We start from the raw sequence: 26,005 nt of genomic DNA on the forward strand, positions 1-26,005 counted from the left end.
AAACATGTATTGTACATCTGCTAAGAGCTATGCACATTGAAGGAGCTGGGGAAGTCTGGAAAAACTTTAAAATAAAGGGATCAAGTCTTGGTCAAAACATCCAGTGAAGGTTTTGGTACTTCAGACCTTCTCTATATGAATAAGGAAATCTGAGAATAATAACTAAAGTGATTAACACTTACTCAGGTTTGACTGAATTCTTTTTAAGTTTCTCTTAGGTTTGTTTTTTCAAAAATTACTTATGCTCAAATAGGTTCTTTACTAACTATGGTAATATTTTCTTGTGTATTGTTTTATGATATTCATGTCCCTTCTCCTAAAAATGGGAAAAGAGCATGTCAAAATGGAGTGACTGTTACTCCTCAAAACTGATTAGAAACCCCGAGCTTCAGGAAAATCAAGACAAATACTAGCAAGGATAGGACAGAAAAACAAGGGCTACCTTTTACAAAATAGTGAGCAGGCCAGAAAACTTCTGACTGTTTCCGCTCTCAGAAAACATTTTTTCATCAATTCACCTCTCCTAAGTGATTGTGTCTGGGGTCTACTGGAAAGAGTAGAATTCTTTCAAACGTTGGTTCTATTGAAATATACTTCATTTCATGACTATATGCAGCTGATGCTATACCTTTATTGCCTTCAGTTTAAAAAATGCAGCCTCAAAAAGAGAAACAAGCCCAGCTGGCATGGCTCAGTGGTTGAGCACTGACCTATGAACCAGGAGGTCACAGTTCGATTCAGTCAGAGCACATGCTTGGGTGGTGGGCTCAATCCTGAATGTGGGGCATGCAGGTGGCAGCCAATCAATGATTCTCTCTTATCAGTGATGTTTCTATCTCTCTCTTCATTTCCCTTCCTCTCTGAAATCAATAATAAACAAAATATTTTTTTTAAAATTTTTAAATAAGAGAAACAAGTTCCATAAACTTGTTTCTACTAAAGATTATAAAACTAACTTAGCATTAAGAGAATTTTTATCCAGTGCATTTCTCTTGGCACAGTTTCACACAGATGATCCAGTGGACAAATATAGAAGCCAAAGAAGAATTTATGTCCTTTCCCAAATCTTAGGATAATTAAGATTGGCATAACTAAGCTAAAAACCAGTGATTTTTCTCCATGCAAACACTGGATCAGTGATTCTTAAAGCATGGATTGCAATAAACAAGTAATGTCCTTTGGGTAATAAACAACTAATATTTTCACAACTCTATCCCTGTGCCTTTATTCTCTGAAGTAGCAAATGATATGTATAAGAAATACATCAAAAGACCTTAGTTTAAATCAGAAGCTCTTCCCCTTACTAGAAGTTTAATCTTGGGCAAGTCATCTATAATAATAAAAGTGTAATATGCTAATTCGACCGGACATTCTTCCAGACGACCTTCCGGACAAAGCCGGGGCTGCAAGGGAAGCCTGGGTCCTGGGTGCCAGAGGGAAGCCAGTGCTGGCAGCCAGGGGGAAAAGAAGGCCTACTCTTGCATGAATTTTATGCATCGGGCCTCTAGTCTTATCATAATAATCTTATACTGAGCTCTTAATATATGCATCTATAGGCTATGGGCATCCTTTTTTGTGATATCACAAATTACCATATTTCATGCTTTACCTTATTCAACTATACTCCCTCCCCCAAATGCTATGAGGTAGTTACTTTAATTATCCCCATTTTACAGATGAAGAAACAGGCTACAAGAAGTGAAGTGACTTCTCAGGGTCAAACTGGGGCTCGAGTTGAACACCCTGACCAAAGGCCCGTGGGTGATCATTAGGTTCTATCCCCTCTCTAAGCATTTTGATTTTCTCCTCTATAAAATAGAAATCACGATAATGAAACTCTCAAGTTTTTTAAAAAGATTAAAAGACAATATTACATGAAATTACATGAAAGTGATCCCTGTTGGTATAGTTCTTGCTGTTCTACAATCTCAGACTCCAGATTAAAGTCCAGGGTAGTGCTTACATTTCCAATCATGCCTTTGTCCCCCAAATTCACAATTCATCTTATCCTACTGACTCTCTCCTCCCAATATATTTAAGACATTCATTCCTCCACATTTCTGTTTCTCTAGTTGTGTAAGAGTGCCAATCAATTATTATAATTTCAATAACTGCATAATTCTTTCTCTTGCTTCAGCCTGTTCTCACGCTTGTCAATCTATCTTTCTCACACTATCTGATTAATGTATACAAAGTTCTGTGTTCCTGTTTCCATGTGTTATTCTCTATCACTTATCAGATAAAGATATCTCAATATAATCACCCTGGTATTTGAGGCTCTGGGTCTTTTCGTCCTATTATTACCCATTCAAACTCATTTCTCAACAGAATCTAAGGTTGGAAGGGGACATTTATTTATCTATTGAGTGTCTCTTACATGCTTGGTGGCTGCTGTTATTTGGTGGAAATGATAGGTTTAATGCAAATCAATCAAAAGTACGAGATACTACCTCACACCTGTAGAATGGTTATTATTAACAAGATAAGTGATAACAAGTGTTGGAGGGGTTGAAGAGAGGGGAAAAAAACACTCATTCACTGATGGTGGGAATGTAAACTGGTACAGCTAGTATTGGGGTTACTAAAAAAATTAAGAATAGAGTTACCATATAACTTAGCAACCCCTATTCTGGTGGTTATCAGAGGGATGGGGGGCAGAGGGGTAAGGAAGGGTAAAGGGGGCCAAATATATGGTGAGGGAAGATGATTTAACTTTGGGTGGTGAGCACACAATGTAATATACAAATCATGTATCATAGAAATGTACACTTGAAAGTTATAAAATCTTATTAAACAATGTCACCCCAATAAATTTAATTTTTAAAAAGATAGGCTTATGCAAAGGCCTCATAAAGAAGAGATCAAATAAATACAGACATAGTAAATTACAATTATACAGGGGGCTAGTAGGGGGTAAAAATTAACATACTATAGAGGTTCAGGGAAGGTTCCCTGAGGTAAGATAAGACCATTCACCTTACATCCCACTACCATGAACTTGATTGATTCTTTCCTCCTTTGAAAAACTTCCCATTCTTCTAATGCAAATCCAGCTAACCAATACATCTTCCTCAGGATGCAGTTCAAGTCCTACTTACAAAATGTTAACTTTTGCTAACTTCTCTAGACTCCAAAGGTCATAATATTTTTTTAAAAAAATCTTAATGCGTTTGTGGTTTTTTATTCCTGCTATCAAAGTTGATCATGTAATAAGTTATGGTTTTAGGATCAAGTACAGAATATCTTGCCCCCACAATTTGATTGTTGATATTTTTTGTCTAAAAAGCCTGTGTTCTCCTTTAAATTCCACATAGTGCTATAATAAATGTTTGCTTAAAGAATAGCTGAGTGCCCAGGGGATGTGCACAGCTAGATGTTTAGAAATCTATGTAAGAAAAGTAGGCATCAGAATCATGGCTCTAATACCTTAGGCAATATTTCTAATGTTTGAGATTAACCTAATCCCACTCTTGTTCATTTGCTTTAGTTTTTAAAACTTGAGCTTAAATTTGAAAGTTTACATTAACATTGCAGAAAAACTCATTATTCTGGAGGTTTGACTATATTATCTAATGTTAACACAGAATTCATAATATCCCCCAAACTGAACCTGCCTATGAAAATCGCTGATCACTATAATTTACCTTCCAGATTATATACTTAATGCCAAATTTCCACATGAAACTAAAGATACATCAACAAGTAAAGACCTTACATTTCAGCTCTTGGCAGAAAAAAAATGTAATCCATGTAAAAAGTTGTGGGTCCCCTCCCTCCTTCTCCTGATTTTCAGAGCTCTTCTTAGCATGCAATCTTATAAACAGCTAATTAAAGCTACAGGAGTCCATGGAGGTGAGTGGAATTTTCAAAGCAGATCAACTTCTATTTTGCTACAATTTTTTTCCAGAGTAAATGGTATTAGAACTGCATAGAAAGGTGTATGAGAGTTTAGGTGTGCCATGGTGTCCTCAAATTCATCTGTTGCTGTTTCCTGTAGTTAAATGTTATCACTTAATGCTTTTAATATGAGAGGAATTCCGGCTGACCCCACTTATTTCTCCCCCTCTACTCTACTCTCACTCTTGAAAAGACTATATTCAAAATAACGATGCAATGATATAAAGTTGCTTCTCCATAGAATCCTTGTGTGTGGTCTTAAGCTTTTCAAACCACAGGAGCATTACATCTATATTTTTAGTATCTAACATCCACCCTTTAAACAAGATGTCTTTTCAATGAAAATGACAAACTAATAACCTGCACAAGAGGCAAACTTTCTGGCCCCAAGTATGCCCCTGTCTTCCATTGTCTTGTAAGTCCATTTGAACAGGTTCTTCCTATTCCTCGCCTGCATGTATTGCACCAAATTTGTTCATTTATTCAACAAATACTTGTTGAGTGACTACTAAGTGCCAGGCAATATTCCAGAGAGTAGTTCTGTGAGCTCTGCCTACAGCAAGGTAAGTTTTTCTAATAGAGATGAGTGTTTCTGTTTGGCAGATAGCCTGGTGAATAGGAAGAGGATTTTGATGGTAAGACCAAATTAAATCTTGACTTCAATACTTACCTAATGAGATCTGTCACTAAAACCCCTGAAAATAAATATCTTTATCTATAAAACAATAACATTGAAAAAATGCTTACTGATACCTCCAGGTGCAGATATTGGACTAGATTCTAGGAATGCAGTACCGCCCCAAGCACGTAAGTTCTCTGGCATGATGGACCCGAATAACTTACACGTTTAGTACATACTACTATGGTCCACTGACTCTCGTTAATCTGTATAGTGGTTTTAAAATGTGTCCTCAGAATCATTGGCACTCTTTCCTTCAAAAGGTGGAGCCTAATTCCCCTGCCCTTGACTATGGGCCAGGCTTAGTGACTTGTTTCTAATGAACAGATGTGGTGGAAGTGATGCTCTGAGGCCAGGTCATAAAAAGGATAGCATCCGCCTGACTGTCCCTTGGGTTGCTTGCTCTGGGAGAAGCCAGATGCCACGTCATGAGAACACTGAAACAGCCTGCAGGGAGAAACCGAGAACTCTCACCAATAGTCAGCACCAACTCCCTCGCCATATGAGCAATCTGCCTTGGAAACAGACCACCTAGCCCTAGTCAAACCATCATATGAGGGCAGCCCTGCACCAAATCTACAGTCTTATGAAAGACTCCAAGCCAAAACTGCACAGCTAAACCATTCCCAAATTTCTGACCCACAGAACTGGAGGCAAATAAATGTTAATTATTGTTGCCACTCAATTTTGGGAGGCAATTTGTTATAGAGCAATAGATAACTAATACAGCCCGTGATAGAAACATCTGGATAGAGCTAAACAGCTATGGTGGAAAACCTTTAAAACTTCTTTTAGTTTATCTCTCATGTTAGAAAAAAAATTAAATAACTTCTCATAGACTTTCAATGTTTCTATGACTACAAAAAAGTACCCAAACTCCTAGGCTTAGTATTGAAAACCCTATATGATTGACCCTACCGCACTTGATCTCCTCTACTTTCCAGGACAAACTTTGTTTTTGCCAGACAACTCTGCTATCCTCAGCCAGTTAGTGACCCCTGAGGGCTCCTGCCTCCAAGGTTTTGATCATGACCTTGCTCTCTCTTGAAGGGCACCTCTCTTCTTCTTGCATATCCAGCACATTTCTTTTTTTTTTTTCCTTTCCAAGCTTAAGTCCTGGAGTAATTCTTGATGACACTAATTGATAGCAATCTCTTCCTTTTTAAAACTTATCATTGTTTTTACTACCAATGCTGCTTATTTAATACTTATTTTCTTAAGTATTTGCACTGTTGCACATCACTTCTAATTAATGAATAAATATCTGAGTTTCTATTATGTACAAAATCCTATGCCAAGAGCTATATTTAACACTTTTACTTTAGTTGTATTTAACTTTTTATTTTTAAAATCTATTATGGCATATAATTTTTATGTGTATTTCTTCAACCACCATTAGATTCCAAGCAATATGAGGACAGAAAGCAGACCTAGTCTTTATAGCTGTAGGCACATCCTTGTATAATATAAAGCATCTTTTTACCATCTCACATAGAGCAGCAATTTCAAAATAATGAAATGATTTTTTTATATTTGCTCATTCTCCTGATATTTATGAAACTAGAAGCATAATGCTACAATGTTAGAATATGAAGTAATATTTGTTTAAGTGGAACTGGGCTCCCCTGGGCAGGTAACTTAACCATGAAATCATCTTGGAGAAACACGTGCATAAAAATTCAGAAAGTTATGAACACTTCCTTCCTTAGTAACCAACCTGGCAGTACATTCTGAGAGGAGGCATTCTCCTCCTCTCAACTATCCTGAAAATGGTGTCAACATAAGACATGAAAAATGGTGTGAGACTGCTGACATCCTGAGGATTGCCCTGAAAGAGACAGGGTTAAGTGCTGCAGTGTAATTCAGGCAAAAGCAAATTCTTCCCTGAACTTACTCAAATAATTAAATCCATTTGCTGGTTCACTTTAACTGTAGCGAGCTAGTAAAAATTGCAACTGCTTTAAGTAAGAAAAGCTAGTTGAAAGGAAGAGGTCGCTCTCAAACTTTAACTTGCTTAAGAATTTCCTGCCCTAGCTGATGTGGCTCAGTGGATAAAGCATTGGCCTGCAGACTTAAGGATTGCAGGTTCGATTCCAGTCAAGAACATAGGCCTGGGTTGCGGGCTCAATCCTCAGTAGGGGCCATGCAGGAGGCAGCCAATCAATGATTCTCTCTCATCATTGATGTTTCTATCTCTCTCTTTCCCTCTCCCTTCCTCTCTGAAATCAATAAAAATATATATTTTTTAAAAGAATTTCCTAGGTTGCTTTTTAAGCTGTCTAGTCCTCAATATAATCCCACTCACTATCATCAGCCCATCATCATAACTTCATCTTCACCAGCTCCTCCACCAAATGCCCATTCAAAAAGCCTAGGGTAGCCTGGCCAGCATGCCTCAGTGGTTGAGCATTAACCTGTGAACCAGGAGGTCATGGTTCTATTCTAGTCAGGGCACATGCCCATGCCCAGGTTGAGGGCTTTATCCTCAGTGAGGGATGTGCAAGAGGCAGCCGATCCATGATTCTCTCATCACTGATGTTTCTATCTCTGTCCCTCTCCCTTCCTCTCTGAAATCAATAAAAATATATGTTTTTTTAAAAGCCTAGGGTAAGAACCTGGAATCCACATCTTTCAACAGGCTTGTTTCAATGAGTTTAAGTAACATAGAGTGGGTATATCTGTTTGTAAATTTCAAAGATAGAGAAAAGGCAAAGGGGAAAAATACTGGTAACGTGGTATGATTCCTGTATTATTTTCTCTTTAGTTAGCTGCATTTCCACTCGCAAAATTTGTCCTAAATTGTGTTGCTCTCATCTGGACAGTATGAAATTAGGAGGCTATGGTTAGCTGTGCATTGAAAACCCCATATCATAAAAAGTAACTCTATTCTTTAAATAAATTTGGATTGAAAAATCTGGAAAGAAAGTCAGGGAGTGAAGGAGGAGGTTTAAAAAATTCTGAGAAATAGCTAGCTGTGATGGAGAAGTCTACAGACGTTTTAACCCCATAGCATTCCTTGTGTCTGGGCTCTCTGGCTCTTAGCTTCAAGGGCATATTGGAAATATCAGCTGATATTGGCAACTTCAGCAAGTAACACTGCTATCCTTGTGAGGGTTTTAGAAATAATCAATTATTTATCTTTCCGTATAGACTTGGGAGTAAGATGTGGAAGGAGAGGAGTCAGGACAAGTTGGAAGCTACCAAGATATTTGATTAATGAGGAGAAGATGGAAGTAGAATAGGCAGACCTTTCTTGCACCTCCTCCCAGGACCAGACTGGAAATAAAATTAAATTAGGGAATATTCACCCAGAGGATGAAACTTATAACAAGGAAGGGTAGAAACCACCTGGACACTGCACCTGCACAACAGCTCACACAATGTGGTCAGGGATGAGCCTCACAGTCAGTCAGCCTAAGAGGATATCCCACCCATGATTGGAACACCAACAATCAAGACCCAATTACAACAGGAGAGCCCAAATAACAAGGGACATTCTAGAACACCGAGCTCAGGAGATTGAAGAGACTGTTCCACTGGGTCCCACAAAATACTACATAAAGGCCACCCCACAAAGACAGGGAAGCATCACAATTTGATCTAATATGTAGAAACAAATACAGAGGGACAGCAATAAATGGGGAGACAAAGTAACAACCCCCAAATAAAAGGAGGAAACTCCAAAAAAGAGCTAAACAAAATGGCGGCAAGCACTTTATCATATAGATTTCGATATTAGAGGATCCTATCTGAGAGTAACAAGAGCCCCTCTGCTCTTTTAAAGGAAGGGAAGAGAAAAGGAATAAGAAAGAGAAGATGTGGCTCCCAGAGCCAATATCAGTGAGGCGGTCACCTCTGCGAAGCTTGTAAGATAGATCATCAAAAGTAGAGATGATGTAGGACAGAAAAATAAATCCGCCACTGTACAATCAACAGCTATTCTTTCCTCTTTAGTTTTCCCCTTGTTGAAATAAGTTTACTGTAGTTCAAGGAAGTTCCGGTTCTGTGATGCAGCTCTGTGTACTAAGCCTGTTGTTAGGCATTTAGTTGGGAAATCCTTTTGTCATACTTTCTGGCATTAGGGTGTGTCCATCTGCATTGCATGAGAGAATGATAGAATTTCGAGTCGGGATTGGGGGGAGATGGGCAACTACCCGCAGAAGCTATAGCCATTCCTGTATAAGCGTGTGATGGACCCAATGCTCCCTTCCTCCTGCTGTTTCCTGCAGCTCTGCAGAATGCTAGAGGAAGCAAAGTCACAATCTAATCCCAATCTCCATTTCTATGAGTTTCACAGAATTTATCCCCATGTTACCACCTAAGGGTCACCAGTGTTTCCATAAAAGTTGTTAACTACTGACATGCTGATGGAAGAAGTAAGTGATGGGGCTTTCATTGTGAAATTCAAAAGCTGTTCTGACATTTTCTGGAACTTAAGCAAGAAGCAGACTGTAAAATCTCTCCCACACAAAAATCTTATGTATGTAGTATTTGTAAGAGCTCTTAGGTGTTCATGATGGAAATTCCCAGGTGGACTTACCTGGGGTGGAGTGAGGGAGCCTTATGTTCATCCCCCACCCCCTCAACATTATCATTATAGACATTTTTGATAGCACAGTGAGATTTACCTAGATCTGAGAAGTAAAGATCTAGCCAAAACTAACCTAAGTTCTTGTCCTTTACTCATCTCATACACTGAGGGTTTTTTGTTTGTTTGTTTTTACCATTCATCTTTTGGTGAATTTTTTAATTCAATCACCCATATTCATCTGTATCCAATTCTGACCAATTTATTAAACTCCTATTTTGTTCCCTATGTTAGGAATCATGCTGTATCTAATATGAGTGTGGTGTTATGATGTGAGTTCTGCTATTAATGTTCTGTCTCTCCAATGAGTGAGTCAAGATTGAAGCATAAAACACTAAAGATCACTATAATACAATACATCAACAAGAGAGATAGAAAGGAGAACTAATTGGAGTTTGAATGATGAGGGAAAGCCAAGGGTAAGCCTTGGATGTGAGCTTGTCTTTTAATAGACATTGAGGATAATTCACGAGCATGCAGATCCAAGCAGGAATGAGTGTAAGACGTGTGGGACACACTCAGACACTGCCTCCTTAGGCATGGGCATCATACTGCAGAACAGAAAGAACAGAAAGGTAGATGCATTCTGATTATAAAGGTCTTGAAAGTTAAACAAAGAGAAGCTGAAACTTGTTAGGCCCCAAATGTATTTTAGGAGACTATCTGAGGAGGGTATCTGAAAAAGCCATAGAAGAAATCTAGGCATGAAACAATGAAATTTTGGAGCGACGGGTGGCAGGAAGGATGGAAAGAAAGGATTAATTCCACGACGCATTTCACAAGATAGATTCTGACTTTAAGGCTACTAGAAAGGGAGGAGTCAAAGATGACTCAGATATTTCTAACCTGGGAGGTGGCCTAGTGTTGCTGGCATGTGTGAGAATGGAGAAATTGGATGGGGCAATCCCCAGCAGAAGAATGGTGATGAGTTCTGAGCTTCCCAGAATAAAATCCAAATTTATTTTGAGCCAATCAAATAGAAATGAAAGTTATTTACTATGGGCCCCTCAACTATTACTATTTATTACTATTACTATTACATCATGAATGAGCATGGTACATCCAGAATCCTGTCCTCATGCACCTGCCTTCACTTCCATAGAAACACCACCATGCAAAAGTCAGCAGCAAGAGCTGGGCCGGAAGAAACCTCACTCCTCTAACTTTCACAACTGTCACCAGTGAGATGCCTCATAGATCTTTCAACTTAAATCTACACAATAGGGCCTAGATGGTTTGGCTCAGTGGACAGATCATCAGCCTGCAGACTGAGGGGTCCCAGTTTCGATTCCAGTCAGGGGCACATGCGTGGGTTGTGAGCTCGATCCCCAGTGGAGGGCATGAGGGAGGCAGCCAATCGGTGATTCTCTCTCATCACTGATGTTTCTGTCTCTCTTTCCCTCTCCCTTCCTCTCTGAAATCAATAAAAGTATATTTAAAAAACAAAACAAAACTACATAATAGTTTTAACAATTCAGGTAATGTAGGTATAACAACACGCATGGATCCCCAAAACCACCAATTAATCAATAATTTCAATCTTCCTTCTCAATTTTTTTCCTAGAGCTGCTGACAAGTAGAAAAACCAATTGAGTTCACTTTTACAGCCACATTCAATCTATGATAGTGCTAATAGGTAGTATGAGGAAGAAAAAGGAGATGCTAGAAATTCTAATGAGCCAGACCTTAGTATTGCCATTGTTGGCACTCATTACCTGGATAAGACCACTCTACTCCAGGTAAAAACTCTGTGGTTCAATTCCAGACTCGGGCACAGAGTAACTATGTGATTGTTGGTAAATTACTTAACATTTCTGCACCTTAGTTTTGTCATCTTTAAAATGGGGACAATCAAATTACATAGTTCAAAGAGATGATGTGTCTATAACTAAGGAAATATATGCAAAGTAGTTAGCATAGTGTCTGACACATGGTAAAGCATTCAATAAATGTTCACCCATATGATTATTTTTATTTGTCCCTGAAGACAAAAGGTATGCCTAGAGGTCAAAAGACATACCAAGAATGTCAATCTTGCATTGACCAAAGCCACTGAGTCACATCTGGATGGGTGGTATTCAATATAACCTTGTGATAACACAAATTTGAATATAATTCAATTACTAGTTGGCTTCTGCCTTCTACCAGCCCCTATTTTCAGATGTGAGGTGGGCAAAATTTCTTATATTCCGAAGGGGGAGGGGTACTAGAAAGTAACAGCCTCAAGATAGTTGAGGTTTAATTCAGTGTGCGGCTATACTTGTACAGAATAACTTCCACTGTGCTTTTAGTGGTATTTTCCACCACTTGTAAAATATTGTTTTTCATTAACTTAATAAAAATGCGACTCCTTGTTTGGCAGAACTGCATTTTTGGAGTCCACTTATCTTATTATGGCAGGGTTTTACTGTTCTTAAAAGTAGTCAGCTCCACAGTAATTAGGAACTCGCCTGCATTTTCAGAGGTACAAATGTATTAAAAGGAGACAAAATTAACTCACTGAACATTACCGCTTGGCTTAGTCTAAATGCATTTTGGAGAGTTTTGTTTTGTTTTGTTTGCCTTTGCTCCTGAGCATGGTATTTTGGCTTTAAGTTTGCCTCTTGACAAGCCACTGCATGTAGACATTGTAAGAGGTTGGAATTCATTCAAACTTGCGGCCTCAGCCCCTTTTCCCCGTGTGAATGAGAAGCAGCAGGCCCTGCCTGCCAGGCTTTGGAAGCTTTCTTTACCTGGAACTCACCTGCCGAGGCCAGTTACCTAAGCTGTTGGTGGCAACACAAAAGGGAGTAAGTGAAAGCAGATGATGCCGAAAGGAAACATTTTGCTCTGGACTGGTGCTTACCGTGGCCAAGGCTGCAGCAGCTTCCTTTGATTTATCAGTCCTACGAACCCGCCCGGCCATTCTGAGAGTAGAATGTGCCCACAAGATGACAACTCCCGTTCTCACCACAGCTGAGTTTCAGCTGGGGTGTAGTCTGAAGTTTCATCTTCATTTCTCTGTTGCCCAACTAGCACTGAGGAAGTCACTGTAGCCCAGAAAGGAGTTTAACTCTGTCAAGGGGACCTGATTTCTATGGTACTACAACTACAGTGGCTCATGCAGAATTCACCAGACAGAGGCAGCATTATACATTGAATACTAATATTTAGGATAACTCTGATACACACATTGGAATGTACCTCTTCCTTATATCTTTTGATTTCGTGATACAGAGAAGTGTGTATATTCCTAATTTCTATTTTTTAGTCTACTCTTTCAAACCTACGTAATGCAACATGAGAAATTAGTACTGACTACTAGATGTAAAAAATATGAGTCCATGGGCTGAAAACCAGACTCTGGAGCCTAGGTTCAAATCCTGACATCACCACTTCTTACCTGTGCAATCTTGATCCAGTCACTTAATCTCTGTGCATTGGTGTTCTCAACTGTGAAATGACTAACATTGCCATTACCTGTGCTAAGTGCCTGGTGCATAGTCTGAGATCAAGAAATGCTTATTAGTAGTAGCTAATTTTAATCTTTTGATATAATGGACATGAGAAATAAAGAAAAATCACAATTACAAAAAATAAAAATACCTAAATTCGAATCGCCATATTTTTTTTGAATCGTCATTTTGAAGTTATTCTCTATTACAAGAAGAATAGGTAACTGTCTATACTAGTTTTAGGTTCTCTAAATTACTCTACAAAATAGCACCTCCAAATATAAAATTACATTTTATATTCTATTGATTGTGTACGATGGGTTGAAATCTTGGACATAATTTGTATGTGGCTCTTTGTATAAGAGGGTAAGCTACTTTATAAATCTGATGGACAAAGAATAAATAAAGGTAGTTTTCAAAACCTTTCTCTCCTATCCCACATGATTGAATTTTGGCCAATTACAATCTTCCTGGGTCCCAGTGTTCTCATCTGTAAAGTGAGAGTCCCTTCCAAATCTAATAACAAACCAATAAATTATAGGTTAGACTGAGTCTTATAAGATCTGAGAGACTAGCAAAAATATATTCAATGTTTGAACTTTCCTATAACTTTGTTCTCTCCTATCCACAAACATACATATAATCACCTCATAGCTAATTATTACTAGAGTATGACAATGGTATAAATTGGTATTCATCTTCTTTTGGGTATCGTGTTTTTCCAGACCCTTGCAGATTAGGCCTATAAGGCATTGGTCACATAGTGGTTCTATTCTTCTTTTCTTTGTATGTTAGTGGAATTGTAAGGGGTTTGCATCATTTTCGCCATGACTCTCTAACGTCTATCAGCTAGCGCCAATTAGAATAAGACTACTCCCTCACACATCTTATATTTCTCTCTTGGAAGTTTATAAAAGGAACTTGATATACTGAATATCCTAAAAAACAATAAATTGGTGGAAATAAGTTGAGGAAGGAGCTATAAATTCCACTATCATTAACAAATTGATAATTAGCATCTTAAACCAGAATAGTTCAAACAGTGTCTGTACTTATGTAATGAATGCATTACTTCTGAAGTCTATGCTACTTAAGATATGCAAAAATATTAATTCTAATGTGTACAATGGAATTAATCTTCTATAAAGAACTAATATACACACAATATGATGAGAACAAAATTATGCTGTTTTTATAACCAAGTAAAATCTCATCAACAACTCTACATAATTACCTGTGCAAAAGTCCTTCAGAAATGATGAAGTACTATTAAAATAAAAGGAATTATTTATTCTAGCACCAAGAGTTTTTAAATGTTTTACACTAATTGACTTGATATTTTCTTTTGAATTATCCTATTGTGCATGATTTAAGTAGATTCCACCATGGTTCTCGTCTCATTTCTTAGGACTAAGTGACTGAAAAGCAATACACTTTTTTAGTGTCAATAGCTCATTATTCTGTTTACAAATAATTCAGCATAGTATTCTTTTATATAGCATATGGTCATACTTTATCTGAAATACAATCTGATTTACAGAAATTTGATCAATGAGGATCTTTATAAGATAACTTTTATGAAACATAAAACATCTCACCTGACTTCTACTTAAGTAAAAGGATTTACTTAAGTAAAGTACTTTATAAGTATTCTTATAAAAATACTTAAGTATTACTACTGAGAAAATTAGCTCCAAAGTTTAAGAACAAAAGCAAAAACAACATTGGTCAAATCATTGAGGTTAAAAAGCTCACTTCCCTCACTTCTAAGGACTTGTCTGAATTTTTTCTGCATTTTCATTCTGGGGTATTAAGCCCAATTTATCACTTGGCAATGACTAAATGTAACTAAAATAACACTAATTGGAAACCAATCGTCTCAAACTGTGTTGACACATTTTCACCATTCCAGTATCTGCCCTGAGGAGAGATAATAGATTTTTTTGTGGAACTCTGGATTTCATTCATTCAGTTGATCAAATACCAGTCTATAGTTTCTGCTACAGCACAAAAGTAAACAATGATCTAGCTGAGACTGCTGCTTGTTTGTGTTGTGCAGACCATGGTGAGATCTATGAGATGAATAATGAATGAGTCCATATTTTACAGATAAAGCACAGCTTCTGCATGCTTTGTATTTTTCTAAATAAATATCACAGGCCCATCTTTCTTACAAATTCAAAAATATGAAAAAAACATACTATTTATATAAATGCTTTCAAGAGGAAACACTCTTTAAAAAAATTAGAATGAAACACTAAAGTAGTATCAAAATATTTTTAACTACAATTCAAATATTAGGGGGGGATTCTCATTTACTTACAAGTTTGTTTTGCTCTTGGAGGAAATTTGGTCCGGGTAATAGCCAAAATTATAAAAATAATGACTGGCCATAAAATCAAGACAAGTGTCCAAAGCTGCAAAATAATGATAAGAAAAAATATTAATTATACTGCTGAATTAAAAAACCTGACAAGAAATACATCATACTATAACATTCCAACACAAAACAAGTATTTGCCGGTAAATATTCTTAATAAAAAAGAAAAGAGTGATTTTTTTTAATGAAAAAGATCTATAAATGAACACAAGATTTTTTTTTCCAGGCTTAAAACCTTAAAATGATCTTCTGAAGACCCCTTTCCAGTCACCTATCATGACTACCCCAAGAGTGATGATATTAAAATTCAAATCTGATCAGTAAGTTCTTTACTTAAAATCTGATGTTTTCCCAGTTGCTTGTTGGATAAGGCTCAGCATTCTAAACAGGGCATACAAAACCCAACACGATTGTAACGTAGACAGACACCTCTTAGACCTCTTTTACCATTTCCAAAGTCAACATTTTATGCTCAGCCAACAAGATTAGTGGGTGACATTGAATAACGATTCAATAGACATCATTGAACAAATAAATAAATGAATAATTGTGTCAATGAGTACCAGTAAATGAGTAAACAGGAACTTCAAGTTTTATGCAACATCCCCCAGCATACCTCTATAAATAGCATCTTGTGTCTGCTTCTATCATAAAACCTAACATACTCTTACCATCAATATTTTTCTGCCTGACTCACAAAATAAGTTGGCAACTCTTTTATGGCAGGAACAGTGTCTTATAGATCCCTGAATTTTCACTGGTACAAAATAAATACTAAAAAATGTATACTGATACTGCATTAAATTTCTATCATAGAACTTCACTGTAAGACACTTCGAGTGGCTTTCCTCCCCATGTATACATGATTTGTTGCATAAGACATCAACTGCTTAATATTTTACATACCTATAAAATTTTTCAAACATGTATTCACAAAAAACCATTAACTGTGGTATGCAAACAGTTATAGCACACAAACCAAGCTGTACAGAACAAACCTTGCCTAGACTTAATAAAGTAAAACTTGGAACTCTGTTTCTGCCTGGTTATGCAATCAGACTTACTATCATTCCTCCCCCACTTTTCAGAGACAGCTTGCTTCTGCCAAATCTTAAGCTACCGCCTGGGACTCTTTAATTCTCCAAAACAATCTAGACCCATTCAAGTATTGATCCTTAGGAAACTCCTGATCTCAATTTTCTCTGGATATCTCCATTGTGTGTCTAATAGCACTGCTCTCCTTGCTAGCAGGCCTGTCACCATCTTCTTAGACTTTGGGTTTTAAAAAAAGAAGAAGTTGACTCTTGATGTAAGGAATCCTGAGATGCTGGGTTTGGTCATAGCTGACAAGCTCCCAGACTGAAAAACAGTCTAACCTATACAGCGCTTCTCAAGTACTAATGTGCATTCCACGTCAGTGCATACCATGTCACCTAGGATCATGTATGCAAGTAGAATGGGATTCAGTAGACCAGAGGTGGAGTCAGAAACCCTGCTTTTCTATTAAGCTCCAGATGGGTGCTGCTGGTGCTGCGCCCAAGCACCACACTGGGAGTAGAGCAGTTCTAAATGTACGCCACCCACCTAACTGGCAGGATTGTTTATAAAGTCCTGGAATATTTTTATTGGAAAACTCCCTTGAGATCAATTAATGAATAGAATTCAGGGCATTCATAAACCTGGATAGGGAAAAAAGATCACATTTTTATTTTCTCCAGCTTGTGATTGAAATTAAGCATTTCTATTGATGATGGATGTAGTCAACAAACCATGGTGTGATTAGAAGTACCTGTGACTTGGTCACCAATAGAAACCAGGGATATTTTTAAAGAACATTAGTGTTGTTATAGAGACCTCCAAGTGCTGTTTACAATTATTGTGAAATTAAAATTACAGTAGTTATGGGTTCATAATATTTAGTTAATGCTATAATAAAGAAACGCATTACCATATCCTAAATTTGCTTTTAAATACCTTAATAACTGAATTTCAATATAATTTGTTTTATTTGTAATACTACTTATTTTATTGATTTAAAAACATTATTCTTAGAGGAGCCATACATTTCACCAGGCTGCCAAAGAGATCCATAGCATATTGGAGGTTAAGAAGCCTTGATCTCATTCAACTCCCTTTTTTCTTCTCTGGGATACAGACGGTTAGCATAATTATCCAAAGTCACGTACCCAATTGGGAAGTAGAGCAGGATCTGAATATCAAAATACTTAGGCTAGGTCTTTTTTAAAATTATCAAACTGCTCTGAGAAAAAAGGAAGAAAGAATTACAGGAAGTGTATTGCAAAAATACAAGTGCTATAAAAAATATAAAATGTGCCCAGGCTGGCATGGCTCAGTGGTTGAGCATTGACCTATGAAACAGGAGATCACTGTTCAATTCCCAGTCACAGTATGTGCCTGGATTTCAGGCTCGATCCCCAGTGTGGGGATCCCCAGTGCAGGAGGCAGTCATTCAATGATTCTCTCTCATCATTGATGCTTCTCTCTCTCTCCCTCTCCCTTCCTCTCTGAAATAAATAAATAAATAAATAAGTATGTGTATATATACATGTATATATATGTGTGTGTGTGTGTGTGTGTGTGTGTGTGTGTGTGTGTGTGTAAGATGTGTTATTACTCTGGGCTAGTGTGATATATTTAAAAATTAAAGTCTATGTTTTAAGGATCCTAGATATGATACAAGATATCATCTTTATTCAATGTAACTTATTTGAAATGCAGACTATAAAGAATTAAGGTTACAAAAATGTAATGTCTGTGGATTTATTGGTCTTATATTTGAAGCCATAGTTATTCTTTTTTAAAAATGATTCATCTGAGTAGAAACCTATAGCTACTTTCAGGAGCATCTATTAATTTTTCTATAGTAACCTCATGAGAATTCAGTGAGCAACTGAGATTAATTGTATCAACACAAATGTACATTCACATTTAAATAAGGAGAATATGTCGTGGAATATCTTTAAGTGGTCTTTTGGTTTATCTAATTTGATGGATTTTTTAAAGTTTTATCTATTGTTTAAAGTATTACATATAGTAGTACATATGTCTCCTTTTCCCCCCATCGATCTCCCTCCAGCCAACCCCCGCCCCCTGGCACATGCCCTTACCTCCCTAGTGTCTGTATCCATTGGTTAGGCTTATACACATGCACACAAGTCCTTTGGTTGATCTCTCACCCCTCCCCTCAATCCCTCCCTTGCCTTCCCCTGAAGCTTGACAGTCGGTTTGATGCTTCTTTGTCTCTGTATCTATTTTTGTTCATCAGTTTATAATGTTCGTTATATTCCACAAATTAGTGAGATCATGTGATATTTATCTTTCTCTGACTGGCTTATTTCACTTAGTATAATGCTCTCCAGTTCCATCCATGCTGTTGTAAACAGTAAGAGTTCCTTGTTTTTTACAGCAGCATAGTATTCTATTGTGTAAATGTACCACAGTTTTCTAAACCACTCATCTGCTGCTGGGCACTTAGGCTGTGTCCAAATCTTAGTTATTGTAAATTGTGCTGCTATGAACATAGGGATACATATGTCCTTTCTGATTGGTGTTTCTGTTTTCTTGGGATATATTTCCAGAAGTGGGATTATTGGGTCAAATGGGAGTTCCATTTTTAATTTTTTGAGGAAACTCAATACTGTTTTTCATAGTGGCTGTACCAGTCTGCAACCCCACCAACAGTGCACGAGGGATCCTTTTTCTCCACATCCTCACCAGCACTTGTCCTTTGTTGATTTGTTGATGATAGCCATTCTGACAGGTGTGAGGTGGTACCTCGTTGTCATTTTGATTTTCATCTCTTGGATGATTAGCGACTTAGAGCATGTTTTCATATGTCTCTCAGCCTTCCGTATGTCAACTTTTGAAAGGTGTCTATTTAAGTCCTTTGCCCATTTTTTGATTGGATTGTTTACCTTCTTTTTGTTAAGATGTATGAGTTCCCCATAAATTTAGAGATTAGGCCCTAATTTGATGGCTTCATGAAGAGGTTTTGGTAAATTTTGAAGTTAACTTTGACACGATTTAAGTTCAGCCCAAAATGTAATCTATATCAGTGTAGTTTAAGGCATTTTTGACTCTGTTACAGATAAAAACCACAGCTAGCCTATAAGCAATTTATTATCACAAGATTTCCCCTGGGATTGTAGGTCAGAGAGGTTTGAAGAACATTTCTGAATACTGCATTTTAGAAGGATAACAAATACAGAGCCATTCACACTGTGATCACAGTAATGTTAAGGCTGACAAGTTAATCACAAAAGCCAGAAACAAACAAAATTTAAATTTTCACAGCAGCAGGATTGCTCTCAACACCATTCTAAATATTATCATAAATAACCTGGAAGAAAATGTGTGCCAAGAATCCAAACGCTAAATTGATGAGTCATGGCTTTTCTGGCTGTTGGTTTAGAGAAAGGGCTAATATATTGATCTTAGTTACAGATTTGGGACTACTGGAAACTTTGGGAAAAGCAGTTTTTAACAGTTTCATATTTTTGCTGATATTTTAATTTACCTCACACTTGCCTCTATACCTCATTTGCCTTCCATCCCCTCCCTCTGCATTCTTTTTTTTGAAAATTTTTTTATTGATTTTAGAGAGGAAAGGAGAGGGAGAGAGTGATAGAAACATCAATGATGAGAGAGAATCATTAATTGTCTGCTTCCCGCATGTCCCACACTGGGGATCAAGCCCGCAACCTGGGCATGTAACCCAGACTGGGAACCAAAACATGACCTCCTGGTTCACAGGTCGACACTCAACCATTGAGCCACATCGGTCAGGCCTCCCTGCATTATTGACATTGAAGGGCATAGGTACACTGAGCAGTTGGATTCTTTAGTGGGCCATGGCATTTGTCTCCTTTTATTTCTCCAGGGATTATTTTCTATTAAGATGTCCCATTCTTTCTCTTTCTCTTCCCTTTCAGCTTCTGAAAATTTCAGTGTCTGAAAGTCCTTAGGTGGTGCCCAGTAAGCCCACGCTATGACTGAGTGCCCTACAGTGTGGGAGGTGGGTCCCTAGTAAGGTAAAGAGGACACCCACAGTGCAGCAGCCAGACATGGGGTGTCCGTTGAGTAAGGAAGGTGTCTGTGCAGAGCGAAGAGCAGGTAATTGGTTTCATATAGAGAGGCTGACCAAAAAGTCAATATGCCCCGTTCCAGAAGCCAGGTTCCTCACTACCCATCAGGGGAATTATGATCATGGAAAGGGAGAAAACTAGAATGAACTCTTTAATATTGGGTTTGAGTTAAGGATATATGTGTGAACTCCTGGGTTTCAAAATGTATAAAGATATACAAACTGCAGTGATAAATGTGTATATAACAATTATTTCCTTCTTTCTGGTTCCACAGGTTTTTCTGCCTCACTGTGTACTTTCTCTGTCCTAGTCTTGAAAATACCAATTTTCCAGGAAATGCTAGCTTATTTTAGTGCGCAGATGAGAGCTAAGTGTGCTGGTTGCTATTGGGATGTCACTGTTCCCAAGAGTAGACAGGACCACAGAATATATGTAGAATATATGTAGACACAGAGATGAATGATAGAAAGATAGATAGGTAGATAGATGATGATAATGATAGATAGATAGATAGATAGATAGATAGATAGATAGATAGATAGATAGATGATATGGATAGATAGATAGATAGATAGATAGATAGATAGATAGATAGATAGATGATAAGATAGATCCCATTAAAATTGAGTGGTCTGAAGTTGGTTGTGTCCAAAATGAATGACAGTGGTTATCATTACAATTTTCAAATTGCAATGGGGATTTCTTTTCTAACTCTGAAAATAAATAAAAGTAAAACGTTTAATATGAAGATTCTTCTTTCCCTTCAGAGAATCATAGTCTTGGAGAGTTCTTAAGAAAACTTAGGGTTTAACATATACTACAGTAATCATTTATTATTATTATGATATAAAATTATTGAGCCTACTGTATACTGTATACTAGGCACAGAGAATAGAGCAATTAAAAGTTTCAGTCTTTTGAGGAAAGGAAATATTAAGAATAATTTTAACCAAGTGCAGTATATAACAGGAATAAGACATAGGAAGTAAAGAGTGTGGAAGGAAAATAAAGCAAGAGGAGCTGATTAAAAACTAAAAGATGGAAAAGGTCAGGAAGAAGAAAAGATAGGTATGTTGGATGGAGTGTGAAAAAGAAGTAGGAGTCTTTTCAGCATAGAAAACATATGGGTGAAGACCCACAGATGGAAAAGAGGGTGAAATGTTCCAGGAAGAGAAATAAGTCCAGAATGACTAGTGCATTAAGAGTCAGGGAAAACATCTCTGCCATATGGTTATCCAACCTCTACCTGAATGCTTCTAGTGACTAAAAATTAACTATTTCACAAGACTTCTGTATTATTGGACAATTCATACTGTCTGATTTTTTATTTTTATTTTTTGCTTATATCAAGGGGATATCTTCCTGTTTTGACTAACACTTGTTTGTCTTAGTTTGGCCTCCTCTTTCACATGAGAATTCAACAAGTATTTGAAGATAAATGAAGTCCCCTCTCCTCTTAGGTACCAGTGCCAGTTCCTTCAGCAGTTCCCTGTTAAATATGATTTTGAAATATCTTTCCCCACTATAAATTCTTGTTGTCAAGTGTTCTCCTTACAATTATATCAGAATTCAATATAATATCCCAAGTGATAACAGCTAATAGTTATTGATTGCTTAGAAAGTACAAGATGCTATGTAAAACACTTAATATGCATTATCTTATTTAATATAATCGTCTCATTTTCTCCTGCAGATGGGAAAATTGAAATCTTAAAGACACTAAATAAGCCTTCATTCCTTAAGCCATAAATCATAGAGCTGATCTTTGAACCCAGGCAGCCTGGCTTCAGCACCTGTACCATAAAGCTATATCCAAACCCCTACAAAACAGATTACTAGCTCTCTTTGACCTTAATACTATCCTTCTATTAGTTCAGCCTATATGAGCATTAAAAGCCATTTGAAAGTCATCCTGTAACCTCAAATCATAACTTTTTATTACAAACTGGAAAATAACACTTGCCAAACTTTCCATAAGTAAAGTACACTGCCTTTTCCTTCCTCTTCTATTCCTTCCTTTATGGATTGTCCCATAAGTCAAGGATGACTGTTACTTGATGGTAGCAAGAGGATTCCCAAGTTCACATTCTGAAGTAAGAGCCTGGTACTTTAGATCTGGAATAAACTTTAATTCAACCCCCAAAACAAGAAACTAAAGTGGCAAGAGTTCTGTTAATTGGGCTTTCTGCCTATTAACACTGTCATCCATATAAAAGACCCATGTGGAAACTGAGATCAAAGACTGTTTCTGAAATCTGTGCTTATAATACATTTTGGAGTTTGGTAAACTTTCTATGATATACATAAAAACAACACATTTTTATTGGACTTTAAGCTTATTTACTGATCTATTTCTAAAACATTTTCATCTCTCCCAGATGGCATGGCTCAGTGGTTGAGCATTGACCTATGAATCAGGAGGTCACGTTCGATTCCCAATCAGGGCACATGCCCAGGTTGCGGGCTCAATCCCCAGTGTAGGGTGTGCAGGAGGCAGATGATCAATGATTCTCTCTCTCATCATTGATGTTTCTATCTCTTCTTCTCCTCTCTGAAATCAGTAGAAATATATTTTAAAAAATAAATAAAATAGCCCTAGCCGGTTTGGTTCAGTGGATAGAGCCTTGGCCTAAGGACTAAAGAGCCCCGGGTTAGATTCCGGTCAAGGGCACATGCCCGGGTTGCAGGGGCAGCCAATCAATGATTCTCTCTCATCATTGATGTTTCTATCTCTCTCACCCTCTCCCTTCCTCTCTGAATGCAATAAAAATATATTTTTAAAAAGTAAAAATAAATAAATAAAACATTTTCATTTCATTTACTTTTTATTGATTGACTAAACTAATAAAATGTTCATGCCTGCTATGTGACAAGCACCATAATCAACAGGTAGATCTAATTTCTTTTAACAATTAAATGGTATTAAAGGAGTAAGTGGTATCGACCCAGAGGAGATGAAAAGGCCTGGAACATTTGAAGACATAGTTGACTGAATTGTATAAGGTCTAGTTCATTTTAACATGATTTAGAATTTTAAATTTGGGGATTAGAGTTTAATTATAAATTGTTTTATTCTAAAAAGTTATTTTAATAAATAGAGTATACTGCTCCAAAATTTTGAAGCTAAGTCTTCCTCTTTCTCTAGTCACTCTGAGGGGAAGTTACATGGGCAATATGGGGGCTGGGGAGGAAGTGTAAAACTTGATCCAAAGTGTTAGAAAAGTATCAAGTTGTAGGAATGTCTGTGATAGAAAAAAAATAGTTCTATCATCAACTGAGCTAAAGTGCAATCCACTAGATAAAGTTACAACAGAAAATACTGTAAACAGCTGAAGTTAATTTTCTTTCTTCAGGTCATAAGTCTGGAATTAGATTTCACTTCAATAGACATCAGGAATCATTCTTTGATATGCTCTTCAGAACCCATCTTCTTCATGAAAGATAAACTCTTATCTTAACTATCCAGTCTTTCTGTCTCTTTGCTGCACCAGGACTCTTTCCTGTCATTAACTAGCATCCCTGTTGCTAACCATTTCCAGTGGAATGTATCTTCATTTTCCCATTATTTTAAGAGTTACATTACAAACCCAGCAGGGTAGCAACTGCATTTAATTGATTTTCTCTATTACCTAACATTTCTGTTCGTGATTAATGTGATTTTTTTAGTATTCGTTTTTTGCAATTGAGAAAAATGACACAAATGGAGCCATTTCAAAATGGAGTTGGAACCACCAGACCAGAGAAATGGCCCTGTACATCTTGCTCTTTGAAACCTTGAAATGTTTGCCTTTGGCAGAATAACTTTTGGTGGGGCCAAAGCAGCATTGTCTTCCATACAGCTGTGCATACAGCTAACAGGAAATTGAACAACCTGACTACGAGGACTCAAAATTACAAACAGTTTTTGGAATCAGTAAATAGCCATGTAGAGTTAAAGAAGAACTTAGCCTATTAGCACCAATAGAAGTTCCTTCCTTCTATTCATGTAATTGTTTCCCCTCCCTTTCTCATAAAAACCTATTACCTACCCCCCATAATCAGAACAAAATTTGGGTTTCTGCCTAAATCAGTGCTTCTTGATGAACTATTCTTTGATCTTAAATAAATGCTTGTTGCTGCTCACAGGAGGCTTTTGACTTTTTTGTTTAACAAATATGGGGACCTGAAGTAACCTTATCTTCATGGACCAGAGTCCCCTGAAACCTGATAAGATCCCCACATGAGCCTCTTTTGTGTTCACTGTTTCCATGGACTACCCAGCAGTAAATTCTACCAGGCTCCTGACTTCCCTCCTTAGTGGTTGAGGTCAGTGACTTTCTTTGAGATCAGGAGGGGAATTCCCTCAGGGAGGCACTGCCCTGGGGTGCCCATGTGGCTGCTGCCACAGGAACTCGCTACCACATGAGAAATATTCCTCAGGAAGGGCTTCTTTCATGCTTGTCAGAAGTTTCCTGGGTGTTGAGTAGCTTAGAGCTACTGGTAGGTAAGTACAAATTTTTGTTGTGCATTCTTACACGTTTCTTTTCTTTATCTCTGTCTATTGTGTTGTCATAAGAAAGAGATTCAAAAGGAACCAACACAGGCATAAATTCTATAAACCTGTTGTCTGGGCTGGCCCCTGCAAACTGACAATTTCTGCAGATCTCACCAGATGAGCATCTATTTAAATAAACTTTATTGTGGGTTAAGTGTACATGAGGTAAAAGTGTTGCTAAGGGAGCCTTGGAAGACAAAGCTGCAAAATTAGTGAGCATGGGTAGAGCATTTAAGAGCCAGAAGGGCACTGGACACCTCAGATGAGTTGGTCATGAAACAGGTTAGAAGCCAGTAAGACCTCCTTGGAAAAATTGGCGTAGTACCTTGCTTATAAGGTTCTCAGCTTAACCAAGTGAGTAAGGAAGGCCACTTCCTGGCAGGCACAAGAACCTCAGGATATTTTGGGGACCTCAAGACAAGAGGAATTAACCTAAATCTAAAAGTACTACAGGTGAAGTCTAATGGCAAGTATTTGGCTTGGCCTCTTAGCCCCAAGAGGCTGTTAAAAGTTTAATCTAAAGATTTCTTATTGAAAGTTCAAGCAAAGCAGATTTAAAAGTCTATATAATCAATTGTCATATTTGATGCATTTATATAGATAATCAGGCCAAGTTTATCAAAACTAGACTTAATTATAGTAAAACCAATTTGCTTGCAAAATATCTTTGATAAAAATGTAGATAATTGTAGAGAGATAAAAAATTGTATTTCAATAGAAGCTATAATACACACTTATGGATACTAATTCTGTTCATTGCCTTTGAGGTTTTATTTTCCACGTGTAAACTGGATTGAATGCTAAATTTTTTTAGTTTGCTCAAATATTTGGCTACAATTCTTCAAACCAATGTTTCCAATTTCTCTCCCACTTTTGACTTGAAATCATTTCGAACTAAAGCTGCCATTTTCTGGAAGCCCTGCAAATGGTCTGTAAACAATTTGATATAAACTTCACATAAGTCACTACAAATGCTCATGCTTAAACAATCTTCATGCCTGGTGCTCTGTAAGCCACTTGGAAAGTCTACATGAACAATGGATGGCATCATCAGAGACATTTCAAATGGCAAAAGATTGCTTCAACACTGATATCTAAAATTGTTCTTGATTGACTGCCCCCTCGGCTCAGAAACTGGTTACTTACCATTAACCTTTGTTTTTCATTTGTTCCCATAGAAATGTCTCTTATTGCTGACACTCCATGGTCCTTGACCTTTTCATCTGGCTATGCTCAGACATTGCCCCTACTCCGGTCTAATCTCCAAGTTCAAGTTAGCATTTTGTTTGTCATCCTAGAAATTCTTGTTATAAAATTTTGTCTGCTTTACGTAGCTCAATGTTGTAAAGACACCACTTGGATAATGATTGCTCAGAGATTTGAGATAA

The 26,005-nt window shown here is 37.3% G+C and overlaps 1 protein-coding gene across 1 annotated transcript in view; it reads right to left on the reverse strand.

Annotated features, from left to right (window-relative positions):
- Window positions 1–26,005, reverse strand: part of ABCA12 (ATP-binding cassette, sub-family A (ABC1), member 12) — a 169,772-nt gene that overhangs the window by 138,336 nt on the left and 5,431 nt on the right. The window contains exon 2 of the mRNA XM_005882288.2: window positions 14,922–15,015. Coding sequence (XP_005882350.1) covers window positions 14,922–15,015 — 94 coding nt within the window. The remainder of the gene's footprint in view (window positions 1–14,921; window positions 15,016–26,005) is intronic.

The sequence above is a fragment of the Myotis brandtii genome, unplaced genomic scaffold (genome assembly GCF_000412655.1).
Source record: "Myotis brandtii unplaced genomic scaffold, ASM41265v1 scaffold702, whole genome shotgun sequence".
NCBI lineage: Eukaryota > Metazoa > Chordata > Mammalia > Chiroptera > Vespertilionidae > Myotis > Myotis brandtii.